Genomic DNA, 22,884 nt, shown 5'->3' with positions numbered 1-22,884 from the left:
AAATCATTCCTGGATTATGATGATGATTTTTTTTAATTAAAAGGGTTGTGTCTGTCTTCTCGGTATTTTTATTTTTTGGATGGTGGTTTTGCCTCCCCGGCTTTGCCTTTCTTTTAGGATACATTGTAGTTTAAATGCGAACGGAGCGATAACAAAGGTAATAATAATCCAGCAAGTGTAACGTATGTGAGCTGAAATAGACAGTATTTTAAGGAAGAGGGGTTTTTTTTGTTTGTTCGTTTCAAGGGTGTTTGTGCGTGTGTGTCCACTTTTAAACGGTTTTCATTCGTAGGGAAGTACTGTAGTGGGTCTGCATCGAATAATAATTTTTAAAAATATTAAGATTTCAAGTTTATCCAAGTGCTTTTTTTAATAGCAAAATGGTGTCAGGGAAAGGGGTTGCGGGGGTGGGAAACAGCATGTTTGTTTTGAGTAAAAAAATGGGGCTGAATCTGATCACTTTCGCGGTGACTTAATAAATCCCGGGAAGATCTCGTCTTAGCTAAAAACAAAGGCATTGTGCAAAGACTCGGGTTTTGTTCAGAGATGTAAACTAGTAATGAAATGGAGGAGGTTAGAATGAACAAAGGAGCCTTTTTTTTTTTTTTTTTTTTTTGGTAAGGGACAAATTCCAGCCTGAAAGATTTCGATATTAATGTTGCAGCGAGGGTGTGTGCTTTTAAACCGAATCAAGAAGTTACAAAGGGGTGTATTCGGACATGGTGTGCCAGAAACGCAGCCGAAAAGCGGGGTTGAAAACGAGGTGGTGAAATTGTGTGGTAAAAGGGTTGTGGGGACGGTGGCTATTTCCATTTATGAACAGAACAAAGTACAACGCTTCCCTTACAACCCATGCTGGATCGCAGTGGGTAATATGGGGCCTCCATTAAAACACGTATATAAGTATACATGGGGGGGGAGTAGCTGTGCGAATTAAAATTTGGGTAGCATTGCTGCAATTTCAGACGGAAGCAGCGGCCCTTTTATTCGAAATAACTGGAAACGGAAGAAGCGTTTTCCCTTCTCATGTTTTGAGCTTTTTTGGTTGTTGTTTTTTTACAAACAAACTCGCAGTGCAGGTTTTCCAGCTTTCCTTCCTTACACCGCCCCCCCCCCGCCTCCACCTTCTCTTCCTTCTTCGTCCTTTTGCGGGCGCCATTTTGTAGCCTCCCTGGGCGGCCATTTTGTGGGCAGAGAGAGAGGCCGAGAAAAGCCCGCCAAAGGCTTTCTGCGCGTATGCGCCTGCAGTACCCGCGAGAGGCCACCGAGTGGGAAATGGGGGCGCTGCCGCGCTCCTCCGCCACACGCGCCTTTGGTGAAAACGCGCGAGATCTCTTGAACGGAGGCCTTCCCCACTCCATGGGTGGTTTCCAGCTGAGTTCTCTGGGCAGCGCCATTAAGACCAATGGGTCTACTGCAAGCAGAACCAGCATTGAATGGAACCCTTAGGCGCATTAATTTCTATGAATCTACTCTTGAATTTGGAGTAGCATTGGTTACAAAGTGTTACTAATTGCTCTGTTATTAATTCCCCTCCCCCCCCCAAATAGTTTTACTGGCACACATTGAAATATTTACAAACGTTTATACCCAATGCTAAACACCTTATAATATACCAGAATAAAATAAATATTTTTAAAATCTAATCTAAAACAGGAGCAAATAAAGGAAAAAAACAGAAGAACAAGAAATGAAAAGACTTCAATTATCTCTCAGCTAAATATAGTAACTTTTCCCAATAATTCACTCAAATTAGCATCATGGAGGTAGCCAGAATTTATGGGTTGGGGGGGCAGATCCAAGCTATCTGCAACACGATTGGTCAGTTAAGTACTTTTAAGTATTTATTTGATTGAGGGGGGGGGGGAGCTGCCTCTTCCACACCCATGACTGACATCCAACTGTTCAAATTTACTCTAAGCCATTACTTTTTCATTCTTCAAATCCAGATATTACACTTTCTCTTTCACGCAAAAAGTCCGTAATAAGTTTCCAATACTTAATAAATGTCAATAATGATTTTTCTCCAATTAAACACGTTAATTTGTGCATATAACAGCTTGCCACTGGGATCATATATTGAAATAATCTTCCATAATCCTTTTCCAATTATGTACCATTAACCCTAAAAGAAAAGTTATGGCTTCAATTTAATGTTTAAAATCTGCTGCATCAACATACAGTGGAAGCCGAACGATTCAGAACCCGAATGCCGAAAACCCGGAAGTGAATGCTTCCATTTTTGAATGCGCCTCGGAAGTCAAACAGCTTCCAAGGCGCGTTTCTCCATTTTTCTCAATGGAATTTGCCAACCGCCCATTGCGCCTCAGTTGTCAAACGTTTCAGAAGTCGAACGGTCTTCCAGAATGGATTACGTTCGACAACCGAGGTACCACTGTATTGGTATCCAATATTTTTTAGCCTTTATATCTGTACACCAAGCATGATAAAATGTCCCTTCATGTTCTTGACACTTCCAGCAAACATTTGAAACATTCCAAATAGTTTCTCAGGAGTTAAGTACCAATGATACATCATTTTACAAAAGTTATCTTTAATATTATAACACAGTGTAAATGTTAACCCTTTGGTCCACATATACTCCCACTGTTCCATCTATATATTATAATAGTAACATTTTCCCCATTTATTCATTCTTAAACTGGTTCTTCTGTTTCAAATTTCAACAAAAGTTTGTACATTTTTGCAATAACATGTTCATAATCTCTACACAGTTGAATTTCAAATTTGCTCTATACCAAAAGTATTTTTATCCAGTTTAGACCTACTGCTAATTGCGTATGAGGAAACCACTGCAAACTATAACCTTTCACTATCAGTTGTTCCCTTGTTTTAGTTTTATAGTCTCCTTCATGCAATTCTAATACAGTAATTCTTGGTATGTTGTATATTTCTCTTTGCCTGTCATCTATTCTCTGTAGAAAGCTTCTAGTGATGAAATCTAGAAAGCTGTGTTTTGGCACAACCCAGGTTTATATTTATTCCAGATTCTTAATATGGCACGTCTAATAAAGTGATTTTTAAAGTCCACATTAACTTTAACTTTGTCATACCGCAAACGTCCATGCCATCCCAACCTTAGGTCATGTCCTTCTATTTCCAAGAGTCCTTATTTCTCAATGTCACCCACTCCTTCATCCACACTAAAGAACAGGCTGCAAAATACAATTTTAAAGTGGGTGTGCCCAATCCTCACCTTTCCTTTGCGTCTTGTACAACAGAAGATTAAAAGACCTTGATGGAGAAAACTGAATTTCAAATTGGAAAAATTAAAATATTTGGATGTCACTATCCAAAGAATTGTATGTTGTTTCAAGACATGTTAAGACATGTTAAGATGGGAGACATGGACAAAAATTTTAAAAGATTTGTTAAGATGGGAGAAATTAAAATTGCCACTGTTGAAGAGAATTTATGTGATAAGGATGAATATATTGCCCAGAATGATGTTTTGGTTCCAAACACTGCCTATTATAGCTAATGACATACCATTTAAACAATTGCGAAAAGACTTATCCAAGTTTTTATGGCAAGGGAAAAAACCATGTGTTAAATTTAAAATATTACAAGATGCAAAGGAATGATTTCTTATGATTAATCTTAAAACCTGCTAGCATGCCAAATTCATTTAGTTTATTCGTAAGAGTCTCCACTCCCTGTAATGGGTTTTCCAGAACCATAATCAGATAATGAGCAAAGGTCCATAATTTATAATTTTCTTACAAAATCTTTGTCCTAATAATTATCTCATCTTGTCTAATGTCTCTAAGCAAAACCTCCATAACCAAAATGAAAAGTAAGAGGGACAATGGACATCCTTGCCTTGTCCCTTTCTGTATCTCGGGGTTTTCTCACTTCTCCATTAACAATTCTATGAGCTGTCTGTGATGTATAAAGCAATTTTACCCATTTAATACAATTATCTCAGAGTTCATTTCTCGCAAAACTCTAAACAAAAATATCCAATTCATGTTGTCAAAAGCTTTTTCTGCATCCAAAGAAATCAACACAGCTTTGCTTCTCATTATTACAGTTCAAATACTCCAAGATGTCTAACGCTTTTCTGACATTGTATCTTAATTGCCTTTGAATCCACTTAGATTGTAAATCTTTCTGAAAAAAATCATTGTAAATAACTTATAGTATTATTCAAGAATGGAATTGGACAATAATTTTTAGTAAGGTCAAATCTTGTCCCTCTTTAGCAATAAGCATAGTGGTAGCCTCTTTCCAGTTATCTGGTATCTTACCATTCTGTAAAATATTGTTCATTGTAAGGGTTTTAAAAGTTAATCTTTAAAAAAAATGATAGTAAACAGCTGATAAACCATCTGGCCCTGGTACATTTATTTTCTTATGGTCTATGACCATAATAAAGATTTGTATTGTACAACTTAAGTAAAATTGATGAAATGGTTTATTCATAATTTGTGTTATCCATTATTACAGCATTTCCCTGCAACTTTAGCATCACTTTCCTTTGCCTCTCTTTTTGGTATTTCCCTGGTTTATTCAGGTTAGGTTTTAGGTTAGATTTAGGTTGGAAGACATTGAAGGGTATGGAGTTGAAGCCCAACAACATCTGGAGGGCCTTACTTGTCCTCCAGCTTTGCCCTCTTTCCCTTAGTTCTAAGGATATTATAAAGCAGTTGCAATGGTAAAAATAATGAACCTTGCCATTTTGTTTCCCATCTGTGCTGGGGCTTTTCTGTGTGAGGTGTTGGCTTCTGCTATGAGGCAAATTAAATGTGCTGCATTTTGAGGGAAAGCGGCAAAAAACAAAAACATTTTTAAAAAACTGCCACTTACTAAGTTCACCCCCACCCCATGGTCAGTTAAACACTTTTTATTTCAGGCATTTATTATGAGTTTTTAAATGATTTTATCTATATTGTATCTGTTGAGCTTGATATACACCAATCAAAGACAATTGTAATTAAGAGGATGTAAACTAAACATAAAACTATTTTCTCTCACCACTACTTCAAGATGAATGTTTTTGAAGGGGCCAAGCGGTGCTTTTTTCTGGAAAAAAGGTGCAGGAACTCGCCACAAAGTTTGTTTGTTTGTTTACTGTGGGCCCAGTCACAGTGCTAAATCCCTGGGCAGTGGATAAATGTAAGATATAATTAATAAACTCAAGCAGACAATGATCTGGATTAGAAATGGCCACGACTTTGATTACTTCTATAGGTGGATTTTTAGCACAGGCATTGCATGTATATCCGTTCCAGCCCTCCCACCCCACAAAAAGACAAAAAATAATTATTATTTAATTTTTTTAAGTTAAGGCGACACAGTTCCCCTGAGCTCTTGCTCAAAAAAACACCGCCTGGGGCCAAGTCTGTCTGGAGTTCATTTAGATGCACAATTCTGCCTTCACCGAAGAAAAATGCTAAAGGTGGGCAAGCAGTAACATTTTTTAACATGATGAAAAAGTGGCAGCCACTGTCTGCTGAACCCCAGCTATGCTCAGCCTCTTAAGTCTGCAGTCCTACACACACTAACCCCATTGAGCCTAGTGTAACTTACTCACAAGTAAACATACATAGGCACCTGCCACTCCTGATCTTACACAATGCTAAGGTGATGAATACTCTTGTTTCACATGTACCAAACATGTCAAGGCACATGCAGAAGACAGATTTGAAGAGACCCAGACTGCACCCTGGGCTCACCCTCTTGCCTTAAGGTACCCAAAGGATGGTTGCCAGGAATGGTTTTTTAATCTACTTTCCCCAATTTAAATCTGGGGCATTTACGCAAACACCAAAAAGGGCATGCCAGGAACAGCCCTATTTTAGGGATTTCCAATTGCTGGTGGCAAAGGACCCCTCTCCAATTGCGCTGGCAAAATACCTCGATCCAATTCCACACTAGGGTTACAATTGCATCTTCTTCCAAATATTGCATCAAGGGAACATTTCAAAAGAAATGCGGGTCGGTCCATAACCTTTCGTGAAGTGATTAGTTGTATTAACATTGTAACAGTGGTATGATATTGAGGAATAAAGGGCTAGAGTGTCAAAGCTGGGTGGTGAGCACAGACCTGCATATCTATTTTCAGAAACATTATTTAGTAACTCCTTGTGTAACTTGCACTATCAAGCCCCACCAGCTTTTTCACAGCGACAACTGTGTGCACTGAAAACTTCGGGCGACACTGAGAAATAATTGCACATGTTTCTCTTCATTCAAGGCCTGATTATTGTCCCACCTTTCTGTCATCCGTGTCTTTATTTTTGTCTCTCTTAGTCTGCATCTGTAATAATGGGATAGGATGACAGAAAAAATGACCTACTTTACTAATTAGATATAAAGAACTCTTGAGATAATGCGCACGGTAAGCTTTCAGCCTTTAGAAATGGTGCCTCAGCAAATGTGTTTTTTATGCCACGAAAAAGCAATAAGGAGACATTACTTGATCAGTCTGGGATATTAGAGCCATGGTTCTTCTGTTTTCATGTTATTGTGATCTCATGTTTTTAATATTTTGGAAATCCCTTTATCTGTTCGGTATACATCTCTTAAGATATCTCACATCATATCCGGAGATCAAGTAGGAGGTTTTCATCTATGTTTGGATACAAATGGATGACAAAACCTTTCAAAACTGCCGATTTTAACCAATGATTTCAAAACTGCCCTGATTTATTTTTTTGTTGTTTCTTAGTATTACTGAGGAACGCTGGATACAAGGTTGCTGGTTTCTTGTATTTGTATCCATTTAAATTGAGAATTGAAATCACTGGCAATGTAACCACAGTCCTTGAATGGCCTCCGAGAGCGTTCCCTTTCCCCCTCATTCATTTGCTCCAGTCTGGGGTCCTCTCTTTCTCTCCCCCAGGATCCAATTTCCTTCCCCAGTGGGCACTTTTGATGGTATATCTGCCACTCAAGTGACATGGGCAGGGCACAGTGAGACCGTGGCCACAAGCATAAGATGAGGCCAGCACATCTGTTTCGAACTGCATTTCCCAGCAGGTCAGCATGGTCATTTTGGACTAAAACTCCCAACAGCCCCAGACAGCATGACTGGACAGATGCGAGTAGTCCAAAATACATTGAGGGCTCCAGGTTGGGAAAGGCTACAGCATACAGCTTGGATCCCTGTAGCGTTCTCACCTTGTGTGTATTTTTAATTGATTTAACCAGAAAATCACATAATGGCATTATAGGATCCATTTACAGTGGTACCTCTGGTTATGTACTTAATTCGTTCCAGAGGTCCGTTCTTAACCTGAAACTGTTCTTAACCTGAAGCACCACTTTAGCTAAAGGGGCCTCCTACTGCTGCCGTGCCACCACCGCGCAATTTCTGTTCTCAGCCTGAAGCAAAGTTCTTAGCCCGAGGTACTATTTCTGGGTCTGTAACCTGAAGCATCTGTAACCCGAGGTACCACTGTATATATTTGTTTGTAACATCAAAACAGAAGAAAGCCATTGCATTTGAAGTCAGGTTTAATCAAGTTTGCGAATATGTGTGGTAATTTTGACGCCAGCTACGGCTTCCTGATATTGTTTCCAGAGGGGAATAACTCAAGTCAACATCAGCGCAGTCCAGCAGACAGACAGGAAAGATATCAAAAGCATACAAAAATCATAATAGTCATAACAATCCCACACCCCGTACATTGTTTCTGTGCATTTAAAGAACTGATTGGTACAAATATTTACATATGATTAAGACTGCAAAACAATTTTTGATACCGTGACAGTTTCAGGCTAAAGTGAAGGTGGAAAGACCCTTTCCCCCATACCTAATAAATAGCCTTTGCCAGAACCTGCTATTAAGGTAGTGTTGCCTTGTGCTGCCCCCTGGCGGATAAGATGTGTGTTAATGGGCTGGGCAAGGTGCCTTCAGTATGCACAAGTGAGCGTGCATATAGACACATACAGCCTTAATTTTTTATCAGGCAAAATGAAACATTTGCCCAGGTTGATACTGGTGCAAGCATTTGAGTCACAATTAGGTGTTTCTCAGAGATTGGTGCTCCAAGCAAAACCAAAAGTATCGCACAATAAGGTGGGATAGTCTTAATTTATACATTAACAACACAGCAAATCTACAGATGGCAAGGCCCAGTTTATAGTCCTTTGCTTGTGGTGTGTTCTGTATTTGCTCAAAAGCAGGCTTGCCTTCATGACCACATCACATGTTTTGAGCCTTGCCACTGAGATCTGGTCCTGGAACTTAGCCTTTCGCCCCCAGATTAAGCCTGATGCGTTTGTGAGGTCAAGACACACCTCAATTGGTTCCAGGCCTCGCCTCCTTCCTTAGCACCTCTTCAAGCAAGGCGGATGACAGCTGGGAATGTGGACTTACATTGTTAAAAGACCCTGTAATAAAGCTTCCTAACAACTTACTGCTCAGTTCCCCCCTAGATCTCTCAGATAGAGGTGGCCCTAAGACTTATATCCCCCATGCTCAGTGACAAGAAGCTATACTCTCAGCCCTGCCATGGGATTTCAGATAGGGCTCTGAAGAACAGGGAGAGAAACATAAAGTCAGGAAAAGAAAGGTGCTTGTAAGGTTCTGCTGCTTTTATACTAAGAGTCTTGCTCCCAACAACCTTGAGGCTTTGCTGGACTGACGAAGCAAAAGGTAGGGAACAAATTCCAAGTGAAGAAGTTTGGAATCCATCAACCACCTTGCAGCTGAGTTGCACACACATCCATACCGTGTTCTGCTGGCTGAAAAGAGTTCCGCACATTATATATCTAGCAATTGGCCCTCTTTGGAAAAAGATGCTCATATATTACACCAGTGGAAAGCAATTGGCAGCCTGCAGGGGGGGAATCTCACCCATGGATGATTGACAGTTGACCACCTTTCACATGTGTCCTCTAGTGGTTAAAAAACCAACCCTTCTCCTGGCTCAGTCTCTCTCCCAGGAGAGGCATTGCACTGCTACAGGCTGTTACAGCCAAGGCCACTGGAAGGAAGAACAATGCGGTGGGGGGAGATTCCTATAACTCCACCCTAGACTTTTAGCCAGCCTTGTTGCCAACCATTGCATTACACACAACCCCAGGACTAATCCCCAACACTGAAAGGTTCCCCCCACCCCAAGGCTCAGTTGAAAGTTAACAGGAGAGGCATAAACGGGGACGTCCAAATGCTGAAGCACACCACTGCCCAGCTCCTGTGCTCTGTGCTGCAGCGTCTGGAAATATGCTTGTGATTCATTTGCTCAGCAAGAGGATTCTTCAGTGTGTCTGATGTGGCAGGACTTGCAGAGGAGGTGGCTTCCCAGAGGGTAGCAGCCCTCTTCTGTGGGTTCTGGGGACAGCAAGACCCAACATCTCTGCAGAATGAAAGGAACAAATAGAGTGTTTGTCTGTGATTAGCGTCCCATTATGGGAAGGGTTGTAGCTCTGTGGCTTTGCATGCAGAAGGTCCCAGGTTCAATCCCCGCTGGCAGCATCCCCAGGTTGGGCTGGGAGAGACCCCTGCCTAAAGCCCTGGAGAGACATTGCTGCCAGTCAGCATAGACAATACAGTACTGAGCTGGGTAGATCAATGGTCTGACTAAATATAAGGCAGCTCTCTGTGTTCCTGTGTCACAACAGTTTAAAGCTATCTGTGTGGACCTTCTTTATACAGATCCCGAACACTCACACCTTATTACCAGTGTTAGAAACTGAGACATGAAAGCTAGGAGCTAAATGGCACCTTAAACCTAGGTTTTGGGCACAACAATGGAATGTCTAGGTGCACTTTTTTATAACAATACAAAGCTGAAAATGAATGAACTGCAGCTAAAATATTATGTTCATTTTTTCAGGTGCTCTAGTTCTTCCCCTGCCTACCCCCCTAATATTAATATTAATAGGGTCTCTTCTCCAGTCTTCATCAGAAACTAGCTGGAAGTTGGGAGGCAGAAAAAGGTCCTCTTTTCCTTCTATTCTGCAGTTTCAGTCTGAAATCTTAGGTACAGTACTGCACCCAGAGCTCAGAAACTGCTTGCCCTAATGAAATTCCCTGTCGCAAAATGTGTATAGAACAATGGAAGTTTCGAACACTGCTTATTACCTATTTACAAACAATGCAAAGAGGTTCATACTAGTCCTTCAAACACAGCTCTAGTGCATTTGTTCATATGCCCCCTCTTTTGTTATAAAGGAACTATCCATAATATTTTGTCCTGTCCACATTCATTTGGCGAGCTGCAACTTGGGAGTCCTGGAGATGTCGGGACCTTTCACATTCAAAATAGACGCTCCACCACTGAGCTGAGCTGCAGTCCTCCCCCTGATTCTCCATCTCTCTGTGTTATTCCTCGTTTACTTTTGATGTATGATTGAAAACCTTTGAATTGTATTTCACATTTTAAAGAATGGCACTCGCCTTCAAACATGGCTCGTGGTGATGATCTTGGCTAGTCTCCCTCCCACACATCTCACTGCATGACCTCAGCCATTGGACACCAAACCCTCTCCCAGGCTTACTTCACAGCGGTAGCAGTCCTCATGGAAGTTTTGCCCCATGCACTCTATCTTGTATGAGTCCCTTCCGTCACTGGGGATAATGGGCCTCTCACAGGCACTGCACACAGAAGCATACTTCCTGAAGGGGGAAAAGACAGGTTGTGACTGTGATTCCCTCTGCATGTCCATGGCACAAACTTTATCTTATCCCAAATACTTCTTAAACTCTGCATGCTTTGTGTGCATCATTCAGAGCACCCCAGACGTCAACTTTGTTGGTATGAGGAACAGATTAAATCCACCTTCCAATAAGTGCTTAGTTCTTATCGCCATACCTGTAGAAGTCATCCAGGCAATGCACAGCATCGTCGTCGCCAACAGCAAAGACCTCGTCGCCAATGGCCCGGTGGCATACGACACAGGTGAAGCACTCCGGGTGGAATCCATGGCCCATGGCCCGCACAATTTGGTTCACGATTAAGGCCTGGCACTTTCTACACTTCTCCAGGGTGTTCTGGGAGGGCAGGATGTATCCGGAATTAAGCAGAGAGATGTTAGATCTGCAGATTTTCAGTGTCCTGATTGAAAGGGGTCAATAGCATGCATTCTTATGCTTTCCTCAAAACACTCAGTGTGTAAGACACCACGGGTTGTATCCAACCAAGACCTACTCAGAGTAGACACACTGCACTGCAGGGGGTTGAACTAGATCAGGCATAGGCAAACTCAGCCCTCCAGATGTTTTGAGACTACAATTCCCATCATCCCTGACCACTGGTCCTGTTAATTAGGGGTGATGGGAGTTGTAGTCCCAAAATATCTGGAGGGCTGAGTTCGCCTATGCCTGGACTAGATAACTCTTGGAGTACCTTTCAACTCGACAATTCTATGAAATTAAGGAATCTAAGTAAGTCATGGATGGATTTATTCAATAGATTTACTTTGAGGAGGATTTACTACCCTCCCCGTAAAAACCAGAAGCCCGGTAAGCCATAAGTCTGGAATCTAGAAATAAACACTAATGGCACCAGGCCTCCTTCCCTGGGGAGACTATTCCACAATCAGGGAGCCACCACTGAAAAGGCCCATTCTCATGTTGCCCCCCCTCCACACCTCTTTTGGAGAGGGCACACAAATAAGGTCTTTGGGTGTCCTGTGGACCTTGAGCCACAAAGCAGGGGAGAGGAGAAGAGGCAGAGATATTTACCTGGTAGCAGGTGACACACAGGGGCCGTCCCTCTTTCTGGTAGTAGCGCTGCCCCATCAGGGCACTGTGACATGTTCGGCACGTGAAACAGTCAGCGTGGTACTGTTTGTTCATCGCCTCAAGCGTGGGAGTCCCAGGAGAGATGTTTTTGTGACAAAAAGCACAGATATCTGGAAGAAAGAATCACATGGGCTTCCATCCGACAAAGTTTTACTCATAGCAGACCCACTGAAATTAATGGGCTAAGCAAGTAATAGACATTAACTTCAATGGGTCTACTCTGAATAGGACCAGCACTGGAAACAATCCTATATGTTTTGAGTCAGTGGGTCCCTTTCTCCCAAGGTCAGTCCATGGAACCTTTGTAAAAAGTACCACCTTGGAAATACAGGTGACTCTCAGCTTACATGGGTGTTACGTTCTGGGGGTCACATGTAAAACCAAAACTGCACTTAGTTAAAACACATTGGTTTCAACTGCAGGTAGGATTGCCAAAGTCATTTTTCCTGGACTCCTGCTCCATTTCCACCCCCTTTTTAATTTTTTTGCTAAGTACGTAAAGCTACACACACACTAATTAAATGTGCATAAGTTGTGAGTTACCTGTAATAATTCTATGGAGCCCCCAAATGAACCGATTTCTACACATACATATTCCTTCTTGGTGTGCAGTTTATTCTCACCTTTTGCAACAGTATTCTCCACCTTCCTCTCTGTCTGATGCTCACCAGCCCAACCAAGGGTTGAAGTCATAATTTTAGGTTGCCTCAGTTCTGCTGCAAAGGTTGAAGTAGTCTAGAAAACAGGAAGAAGTAGACTAAGGCAGAGCTGAGCACCTTCACAATATATTTCTGGGTGACAGAGGTTAGCTTCAAAGGTATGAGCAAATGAACCACAACTGATGCCTTTAAGGGCTCTTGTGCCTTTAGTGAAAAGTTTACTTTTTGCAAGTTCAGACCACTTTATTGCTTCCTATTGATCATGGTAGAGGATTAATAGCCTCTTTTAATGACCTCAGTGTCAGTTTCTGTCCCTGTGGGCAAGCAGGGGGAGCTTTACTAGCTACCCCTCTCTTTCTTTTTAAAATATTAAAGAACCTTTGCTAAATAGGACTTATTTATGAACAAGCATTGCAGAAGGATCTTTGCCACAAGTAGAGATATTGCTGGATAACATAGACTTATATTAAATATTTGTGTAGATGTTCTAATTCAGCCTCCAGCTAATTGTAGGAAAACAATGCCTTAGCAAGGTTTAAGGGTTCAAATAAGGAAGCAACTATCGCCTGGATCCTCGATAATAACAAAGAGAACAAGCTGATATGAAGTCATGTGGAACGAGCCCAAGAGAAAAGAAACCACCCACTTATTGCATTAAAAGGTGACTGTCCAGATAGATCCTTCAGCAGAAATAAGGTTACCTGCAAGGATGTGGGGGAAACTGATGTTTGTGTCTGGAGATCAGGACCAAGTGTCTCCACTGAGAAAGGTTTAGAACATGGTGGTGGTGGAGGAAAGATGCTATCCAGGCTAAGGTCCACTGCATTACAGGACAGGATGGGAGGAGTTGGCAAGGCAGAACAACCTGAAACAGACACAGAACGACAACTGCCTTAAGGAATCAAAACTTGGTTTAATAATCTTTGTACATTTTAAAAACAAGAGGTTCAGCTGCTCAAACTTGTTCGGAAGATATGCTAGGAGATACCAAGAAACCCCAACCCCTACTGCTTAACCCTAGATAGCGTGGGAGGCTAAGGGGTTACTCTTAAATATACTCTAAACAAGCTGAGGGATCATTATTACTCTCCCAGATGCTGATGCCCAGAACTGAAAGCAGGAAGGGGCCACAGGTCAGCGGTCAAGCCCCTGTCTTGCATGCAGAAGGCCCCAAGCTGAATCCCCAATGGCATCACCCAGCAGGGCTGAAAAAGACTCCTTGCCTAGAATCCAAGACAGCTGCTGCCAGTCAGTGTAGACCATCCTGAGCTAGAGGGAACAAAGGTCTGCCTCTGTCAAATGCAGCTTCCTCTCTTCCTACTACACTCTATGAAGGTACAGTGAAGGCCTACTGCTAGCACTTTGCAAACACCTATTGGAACACAGAAAGTTGCCTTATTCCAAGTCAGACCATTGAGTCCATCTAGCTCAGTATGGCCAACACTGACTAGCAGCAATAGCTCTCTAGGGTTTAAGGTAAGGGATCTTTTCCCTGTCCTACCTGGAGATGCTGCCGCCAGGGATTGAACCTCTGCCACAGAGCTACAGCCCTTAGTTGAATGCTTGTATTTTTAATTGATTCACACTTCTGGCCCTAGATATGGGCTCCTCAGCTGAGCCTTGGCTAAAGGGGAGCCCTTCCAGGACAAGGGTCTTGGCCAGCTGTCCTCCTGTCCTCTCTGTGCTTCCCCTGCACCTGGGACAGACTACGGTATCACTTCACTGTGATTTCAGTTCCTCTCACCTCCATTGGAAACGCCCACTGTCCCTCCATAGCAGCCTCTGCTCCCTTTAACAGCACCAGAAGATGTTTGGATCAGGGAGGGAGCAGCAGACTTCAATGCCTCCTTGGAGAGGCTGTTGCTGGGTGGAAGTTGAGTCCTCTGTGACTTTGCTTCACTTCTCACCATGTGGTCCCTCCTGGGTGGAGTGAGGGTGATGAAGATGGATGAGGCAATCCGTTTCTCCACCTTGTTGGACAGCATTTTCTCCTGGGACAAAAAAAAGAGGGAGAGGCGTTTGGGGTTGTGGTCCTGCAAGGCCCCGTTCCCAGAATCTTTCCATCCCTCCAGCGGTTTGGTTATTTGGGGGGCTCGAATGAACAAGCGAGAGAATGACATGGTGGGAATGGGTGGGGAAATTTGGGTCTGGGAAAGCCTACTTCCACCCCATCTCTGCTGCAGGCTCTGTGAAGCCACCAGCCTCACTTTTTACATCTGCAAAACGTCAACAGCTGCATTATGGCGAAAGGGCCAAAATTGCTCAACCAATGCTCCAATATAAGTTTGTTCCATGTCCTGTGTGAATTCTGCATGTTACAGCAATTTTGCAATCACAGAATTGTAAAGCTGGAAGGGACCCAATAAAAGGAATCAAAGTTAATTTGCATACTTGTGTTCTGTTGCATGTGGAAAAGAAGGCAAAGGGCAACATTTCCCTTCTTGTTTCCTTTTCCATCCTCCCAGCTCCACCAGGCATTGCCCACGGAGTGGCCCATTTCATGAACACAGCTTAAAGAGGACAGGGGACATTGCCTTTTTGTAACATGAAAGTTGAGAGTCTCAAGATGCTGGGTCCAACAACGGCAGATGCACAAACGAAACAAACCTACCATGCATGAAAAACGCTTCACAAAATTTAAAGCAGAATAAAGTGGAAAGAAATCAACCCCACCACAGAGCAGTCACTGCAAAACAAGAAGCCATTTCTCCCTTTGGCACTCCCGTGCACCAACCTTCCTTCCTCCTTTGCTTCAAAAAAAATCTTCATTCCTGGGAGCAGGGAAGGAAAGGAAAAGCTGTTTCTCTGCAGCAGAACAAGACCTGACAGACCAGGGAGCAGCGTTTCAACAGGAGGCCTGACGTGGAGCCAGCCAAGGGATTGCCACAGCCCAGTCCTGAGGCAGCTGCTCTGAGCCACAGCTCTGCCTCATCACCATCCCACAAGGAATGGGGCGGAAGCGATAAGGAAGTGGGCAAAAGGCAGCCTTGCTTCAGGCAGGTGCTGGCTCCGAGGCTCGTTCCCAACGCCCAGGCTGTGTCTGCTGCACTGGAGCGGAACGCCATGGGTCTTTTTTTTTTACTTCTGCCCCTCTATAACTTGCTAAAAGCATTCCTGCGCTTCCCCCTACTGGGGTGACATGTGAAAGTTTGTGGTTATGCATAGTACTGCTCTCCTGTGCAGAATCGGGGGGAGGCAGCTGCCAGTTTAATTAAATACTTTACCTGTCCCCACCCAAATAACAGGGAGCCTGGCCTTCTAATTAAACAAGCAGGCCACGCCGTGCCTTGGGGTCTTCAGGCTTCTCTGGGCGACCATGGAAGATTAACCTGGACACCTCTTTTATCTCCCTGTCCCCTGCCACCCATAATTTCTGGCATTCCTCTGGCTTCTTTCCAAACTCCTGCGCCTCTTGAAAGGCTTGCAGCTCTGTATGGCTCAAGGACCCACCATGGCTATCTCTTTAGACTAGATGCCTCCCTCATTTTCTGGGGGAGGCTACTCTGGAGCAGGGAAGGGCTATGAGGATGGAGGAGCTATTTGTCAATTTTGATTTATCACAATTCCTCATTTTTCCAATATTAAATTCAGTTTTCTACATTTCCACACCAGTCTGCAATATTTCTTAAGAAGTCTTCATGGGAATTCATAAGCATATTAGTGTGAATTTCTTCTGTAATAGATGTGTTTGTATGCCACACTGCCTAATAAATATATTTCCGCAAAACAATATTTATAATGTTACTCTGGATATTTGCTGGTTGGAAGCATATATTCTTAGCTGGAGAGCTGCATTGCAAATTCTGGAGAGGTGCAAATTATGAGGGATTGCTGTGTTTCGGTTTACAAATTGTTTCAGAAAGTGTGAATTAGGTAAATTCACTTTTAAATGTGAACTGAATTGAATTTGCTGCCCCTGTCTAGCTATGATGGCCAAAAAAAGAGACCCCTTCCTCTCCAGCCACTAATTCTATTGTAACACTTTGACTTGCAAAGGAACTAATGCTATATTGGCTGTGAAGAGCAGAATAAACACAATAAATGTACAAATGTACAAAGGAACATCATTATTATTATTGCAAGAGGAAGCAGAAAAGTAAGATTCTGAAGATGCTAGAGAGGTGATGCTCTGCCTTGCACCCTTGTCTACAGCCAGCCAGTGGGGGGGTGGGGGTGGCCCATTTTCAGGGTGAAGCCTCCAACACATTGGTGGAAAGCCAGCCACTTCCTCATCTGCCAATGGAAGAAAGCCTTTCTGCTTTGCCAGACCTCACAGCATGCACCCCATGTCTACTTGGGAGTAAGTCCCCTTTGTATTCTGTGGTGCTTCCTCCCAGGAAAGAGTCCCTTGGATTGCAGCCTTTCCCTCTAGGACAGGGGTCTGCAACCTTTAAGACAAAAAGAGCCACTTGGACCCGTTTCTGAAGAAAAAAAAACTGGGAGCCGCAAAACTCATCATTATAAAAATAACTTTTTTGGCACTTTTTTTTAATTATTTCTTTGTTTGACCCCTCAGAATTACTCCTCCTCATAGAAATAAACGTTAAATTAACAAGTTACCTTTTTGTGTGTGTGTATTCTTCACTCCCCTTCAAAACAGTGACCAGCGTACATGCGCCTTTTCAATGCAGTGACCAGCGTACATGCCCTTTACAATGTGGCGGGCGGGAAGGTGATGTCAGGACGGTGCGTGACTAACGCACTCACCGCCCCCATGCGACATCACAGCCAGTACAGCGCCTGCCACAGTGGGGAGTGTCGGGGCACACAATGCGCCTCCTCCCCTCGCTAGTATCCGCCCCGGAGCCGCGGCAAAGGTGTAAAAGAGCCACATGCGGCTCTGGAGCCGCGGGTTGCAGACCCCTGCTCTAGGACAATATTGGAGACACAAACTTCTAAGCTGCACATGCATGCTATTTTCGTTTTCAAAGTGCATAGGTTTTTCACCTAAAGACAACCAACACCTTCACTTAAACAAGGGCACCTAAGTTATCACCTTACCAGGCTCACAGTCCTGGCAAGCAAAAGCTAGAGTTTCCCTTTACCAGGATCATCACGCAAGCAGTGGGTCCTGACAAGGCCACCCCCGCCCCCCAAAAAAGAGGAAACGAGGCACAAGAGTTTGCAATACTAACGTTTTGTAGGGAGAACTTTAGTGGGGATAGTCATGCTAGGAATCAAGACAGCTGTATGCTTTCTTAGGGTAGGGGTTTGTTTCGGTGGGGGCCACTCCCTGCACCGAGGCTGTATCTGTGGAGAAGGAAGAGGCGGACCTACATTTGTGGGAGGGGTCCCTGAAGCTTGAACTGTTACGAGGGCCCCTTTGCAACCAGCAGCAAGGTTTGGGTAACCACTGTTATCTTCTTCCGCGACAGATCACCATACCTTTGCAACATCTGTGCAAACTTTGGGATACAGCACAAAAATTCAATCAAACTTGGCCTACTAGATCCAGATCTTATAAGCAATGTAGACTAAACGGGGGCCCTGAAGCTTCATCAGTTTGAGCATAGTAGATCCACCCCCGGGCGCGCGCCCCCCATCTCCGCCCTGGCTCCCCTAAAGTCCTCCGGGACATTGAATGGGGCAGCTCCCGGCTGGATGTCGAGGCAGGCAGGGTTGTGCCCACGGGCGCCTCCTGCAGGGGGAGGCCCCAAAGAGCGGGAGACCCGCCGCGCCCTGCTCAGCGGTGCGGGAGCTCCCTCCAGCACCCTTCTCTTCTGGCGGGCCGGGGAGGCTGCGTTGGGCCACCGACAAGGGCGCCGGACGCCCTTGGACGCCACCCTACCTGGATCCGCGGCAACGCTGGTCCGGCCACTTGGTACCTGCCCGGCGGAGCGGAGAGGGGCAGGGAGGGAGGCGTGTGCCAGCGGAGGGAGAAAGGGAGGCGGGCCGGGCTGGTGGCCCCCGGCTGATCTCGCTCCCGGACGACGGGAGGGAAGGGTCTGCTGCCCCCGCCTGCTGCGTCCCGCTCGCCGTCCTCGACGGGCGCCGTCTGCCCGCTTCCCGCCCCTCCTCGAACAAAAGGTGGCCCCGCCCGCGCGCTCCCCGCGCGCCCCGCCCCTCCCTCCGTCCCGCTACCTACCTGGGTCCGGGGGCTTCTCTCCTGCAAGCCCACCCCTTTCTCCGGCAAGCTCCCACATGCCGGCCCGGCCCGAGATGGAGGAGCAGCCCGCGCCAGGCAGCCAGATCAGGCCACCCAAAAACGGGGCGCCAGAGGTCGGCTGCCTCTGCTACTGACTGGGGGGGCAAGATGCAGCCACATCGGGACTAGTAGGAGCCACGGAGAGCTACTTAGCCCCCACCCGCCTCGGCATTTGCGCCTTTGGAAGTCCTCTCCCCTAAGGCCAGCAGAAGAGACTTGCGCCTCCCTTGGACCAAAAGCAAGCCCAGCTAAGCCAACATCTTAGGAGCCAACATGTAGGGGCCAAGGTCCCTTCGCGCACCCCCCCTAAAATATTTAGGCATTGCCATTCAAATAGTGTATGTGCATTGAGTCATGTAATCAATTATGCAGGGTGGGGCTTACCTGGGCCCCCCAATATTTTATTCCAAGTTGGCACCACTGCCCAGTGGTGTAGCGTGGGGGGAGCAGGGGGGGCCGGCCGCACCGGGCACAACATCTGGGGGTTAGGGTTAGGGGGCGCAAATCCACGGGTTAAGGGGCGCAAATTACTTGCCTTGCCCCGGGTGCTGACAACCCACGCTATGCCACTGCCACTGCCCCCAAAGACTTCTCCTGGACACACTCACTGATACCCTCTGCCACACATGGGTATCCAGGCCTTGCCGTTGAAGCCAAGAAAAATAGGTTTAAATTCTCTTTAGCCCAGCGACCGCAAACCTTTTTGGACCTGGGGGCACATTTGAAATCCTAAGAAACACTCACAAGCACCGCCATTTCACAGCACGAAAACCGGCAGTCCTCAGACTACACAAAACTTCCTACACCAGGCATAGGCAAACTCGGCCCTCCAGATGTTTTGGGACTACAACGCCCATCATCCCTAGCTAACAGAACCAGTGGTCAGGGATGATGGGAGTTGTAGTCTCAAAACATCTGGAGGGCCGAGTTTGCCTATGCCTGTCCTACACCCTACTCCCAAAAGAAGGCAGGTGAAACACAGACCAAAAAAGTAGGCACCTCACCCCAAGAACCCGAATTTATTCTAAATTAAAATAAGGAGGAACAGGGTACAGGATCAGTAGGTGCCCAGGGGGGAGGCTGAGAATGCTGTGGTGTCCGCTGGCAGCAGATCCCAGAAGAATCCTGCTGGAAAAGTTGATAAAGAGTCCCATCTAGGCCAGCACTTCACAGTGGCCAACCAGTTGCCCCAAAGGGAAGCCTGTGAGTGAGACCTGGGCACAACAGCGGCCCTCTCCCCACTAGCAGCACGCTATCCAAGGACAAAAGGAAACAGTGCTGTGGAACTCACCGCCACAGGCTATTGCAACGAAAGCCAGCTGGCATAAGAAGCAAGCGTTGCAAAGGACCAGGTAAGGTTGTGGGCCTGGTGACAGTCTCTCTGTCTCTGGCGTTCCCCTCTCATGTCTTGGCCCTGAGTCATCTTTGCTGCTCCATGGAGACCACTTCCCTCTATGGGAGACAATGTTTTCTCCAGCCTGACCTTGCAAGGGGCAAGGGTACAGATGTGTTTCCCAACTCCCAAGCAGAGCTCAGACGCTGCGTGCTCTGACTCATTGGCCAGCCTTGGAATGAACCTTTGCAAATATGCTCCACCGCAAACTACAGGATAGAACAAAGGCCTTCAACTCCTTGTGATATTTCACACAGGAACGTAGGAAAGTGGCCTTATACTGAGCCAGACCCTTTGTCCACCTAGCTCAGTTTTGCCACTAGTCTGGTGCCCCAGAGAAGCCCCCGCCGTCACCAGCAAGACATGAACACAAAAGCCCCCTCCCCACTTGTGATCCTCAGCAACAGGAATCACCCAGGGGGGCTGCCTGCTTCCATTCATGGAGTGGACATTCAGCCACCGTGCCTGGCAACCTTTTGGAGGTCTCCATTTGGCACGTTTCGGAGACAAATTCTGTGAGATTTAGGCTGCAAGGCTAAGCAGGACTACCACCCTCTCCTCCTCTGTGTCTCCTTCAGTCATTTTCTGGAGTGGGGCTGAATGTTTTTATTTCCTGGTCTGCAGTGGTTTCTTTCTTTTGTCCAGCACTCTTGCGGAAGCAGCTGAGCTGTGTCAGCATTTGACAGCTCATTTGAGTTGCAGTGGTGAAGCCTTGAGTCAGCTTGAGCTGGCGTGGGGAGGAGGTGGGAGAGCCATTGAGGATTCCCATATAAGCCTTGCTTTTCGCCAACCAGACAGGCAGACAGGAAGTGCAAGAGTGGGAGGCCTCCCCCCTCCACACATAATCGTGTATCCCCATGATTACGAGGGCTGGAGGCAAAGGGAAGGGAAGGGTGTGGAGCACAGCACTAAGAATATAAAGGAAGGGCATGCAAGATTAGGCTCAAGGCAGAGAAGGAAGGAAGGATTGATCAAACCCCGGTTTGCAAAGAGGCTTCTGGGTAGGTAGAGGGTGTTTGCACACACAAGGATTAAATCACTTTGTAGTTTAATCCGTCTGCAACAACACAGCCGTGGATCTGGCTCTGCCCAGCCAGCTTTTCCCACACTCCTGATAACGTACAATTCCCCCCCCCCATAGCTTCCTGAACAGCAAGGCATTTGTAGCACAAAGTGCAGCTACAAGTTAGTTAAGCACACTAAAGACCCCCACCCCCAAATTTCAATGGGTAAGAGTTAAGGACATGGGTAGGCAAACTAAGGCCCGGGGGCTGGATCTGGCCCTATCGCCTTCTAAATCCAGCCCGCAGATGGTCCGGGAATCAGCATGTTTTTACATGAGTAGAATGTGTCCTTTTATTTACTGTAAAATGCATCTCTGGGTTATTTGTGGGGTCTGCCTGGTGTTTTTACTTGAGTAGAATGTGTCCTTTTATTTAAAATGCATCTCTGGGTTATTTGTGGGGCATAGGAATTCCTTGCAACCTTGGCATTATTTCGTTCATTATTTTTTTTCAAAATATAGTCCGGCCCCCCACAAGGTCTGAGAGACAGTGGACTAGCCCCCTGCTGAAAATGTTTGCTGACCCCTGGTTAAGGAAGTCCCTGGGTGGCTAGTCAATAAGAGTTAGACAAATGCACTGGGGATAAGGGCTGTCTGTAGCCACTAGCCACCATGACTATGTTCTACTTTATTATTAATAAAATTACTTTTGTGTTACCACCGTGTTATAAGTGAAAATCCGGACACAAAAGTTGTTGAGCTGAAATTCACCAAAATCTACACTTCCGACATGGGCTGCCATTTTCCCAGACAATTCAGCTTTTAAAAAAACCCCACAATAATACAGATAATCACCCAGGTGGCTGATGAATCCATGATTAACAGGTAACAGGCCCTGCAGGTGCAAAAATGTATTCCAGAAGCGAGGTGACCTTGGCTGAATCTCTGCTGGTAGGCAGACTGGTGACACTCCATGCCAACTTCTGGTTGGATAGCCATTCTTGCAAGTTAGCCCCTTCATAAGTAACAAAGAGTCTTGTCGGCTACCAAATGTATTATGGAAAAAGCAGATACAGAAAGTGTGAGCCTCAGCAAGCATAGTACCTGGGTCTATTCAGTAGCGTCTGAGTGTGGAGAAGGAGACAGTAAACTCTGAGGAGAGGGAAATTAAATGCCAACCCCCCCCAAAAAAACCACCCAGTAACAAAGCAACCCCAACTGCAGGCAACATTTCGCACATTGGACTCTGATCTACAAAAATCTTATTTCCATAATATAATCCCATAGTTTTTCAGCTGCTGCAAGACTCATTTTTGATGCATGAATGCTATATCATTGTTAATGGTCAGGTTACAGGAGTTTAAAAACAGTTTAAAGCAAATTACAGTCATGTGAATAGGGTGGATCCTGAACACACACACCTGCTGATCTATTGAGCTGAGGTGTCAAAGGCCAGGGAAAGCGGTGCGTCTTCAGCAAACAATTGAAACTACACACATAGGAAGATGCAGGAGGAATGACGGATGAGAAAAAGGGCTGGAGGGGGAACAACTTTATTTAGGAAGGTGGGGCGTGCAGAGAGCATGAAAGAGACTCCAGAGTTTCACATAAATATTTGTTGTTGTTTAGTCATGTCCGACTCTTCGTGACCCCACGGACCAGAGCACGCCAGGCACTTCTGTCTTCCACTGCCTCCCGCAGTTTGGTCAAACCCAAAATATAAGTCGCTTTATTCCAGTTTTTGTCAGAAGCCTTTGCTCCATAGGCACACCAGCTCCTTCCTTAGCTATCAGCACAGTACTTTAGTGTTTATTTAAGACAAGGGGGGGACATTTTCAGCACCCCCTGCAACACACATACATGAAGCACATCATCCCTTGGTGCAATCTGCCCACCTACCAGCCCCTGTGTGGTCAGTGCGTGGTATATTGGTGGCATTCCCATAGCAGGCTGACTTTAAAAGGG

The 22,884-nt window shown here is 45.4% G+C and overlaps 1 protein-coding gene across 3 annotated transcripts; it reads right to left on the bottom strand.

Moving 5' to 3' along the window:
* Positions 1 to 7,464: 7,464 nt before the first annotated feature.
* On the bottom strand, positions 7,465 to 18,377 carry FBLIM1 (filamin binding LIM protein 1). 3 transcript variants are annotated; one of them, XM_082230386.1, is made up of 8 exons: positions 18,167 to 18,377; positions 14,123 to 14,369; positions 13,080 to 13,243; positions 12,343 to 12,454; positions 11,660 to 11,829; positions 10,788 to 10,966; positions 10,474 to 10,591; positions 7,465 to 9,329 (listed from the first exon to the last, which is right to left on the bottom strand). In XM_082230386.1, the coding sequence occupies exons 2-8, from the start codon at positions 14,361 to 14,363 to the stop codon at positions 9,216 to 9,218; spliced, it is 1,098 nt and encodes a 365-aa protein (XP_082086512.1). In that variant the 5' UTR covers positions 14,364 to 14,369; positions 18,167 to 18,377; the 3' UTR covers positions 7,465 to 9,215. The 3 variants fall into 3 exon arrangements, with proteins under 3 accessions (XP_082086512.1, XP_082086513.1, XP_082086511.1); XM_082230387.1 differs by lacking the exon at positions 18,167 to 18,377 and adding an exon at positions 15,113 to 15,400; XM_082230385.1 differs by lacking the exon at positions 18,167 to 18,377 and adding an exon at positions 14,990 to 15,123.
* Between the last annotated feature and the right edge of the window lie 4,507 nt (positions 18,378 to 22,884).

This window comes from Podarcis vaucheri, assembly GCF_965113315.1.
Source record: "Podarcis vaucheri genome assembly, chromosome: 7".
NCBI classification, from domain to species: domain Eukaryota; kingdom Metazoa; phylum Chordata; class Lepidosauria; order Squamata; family Lacertidae; genus Podarcis; species Podarcis vaucheri.
Note: the sequence above shows the minus strand (reverse complement) of the source record. Positions and strands in the feature narration are given on the sequence as shown.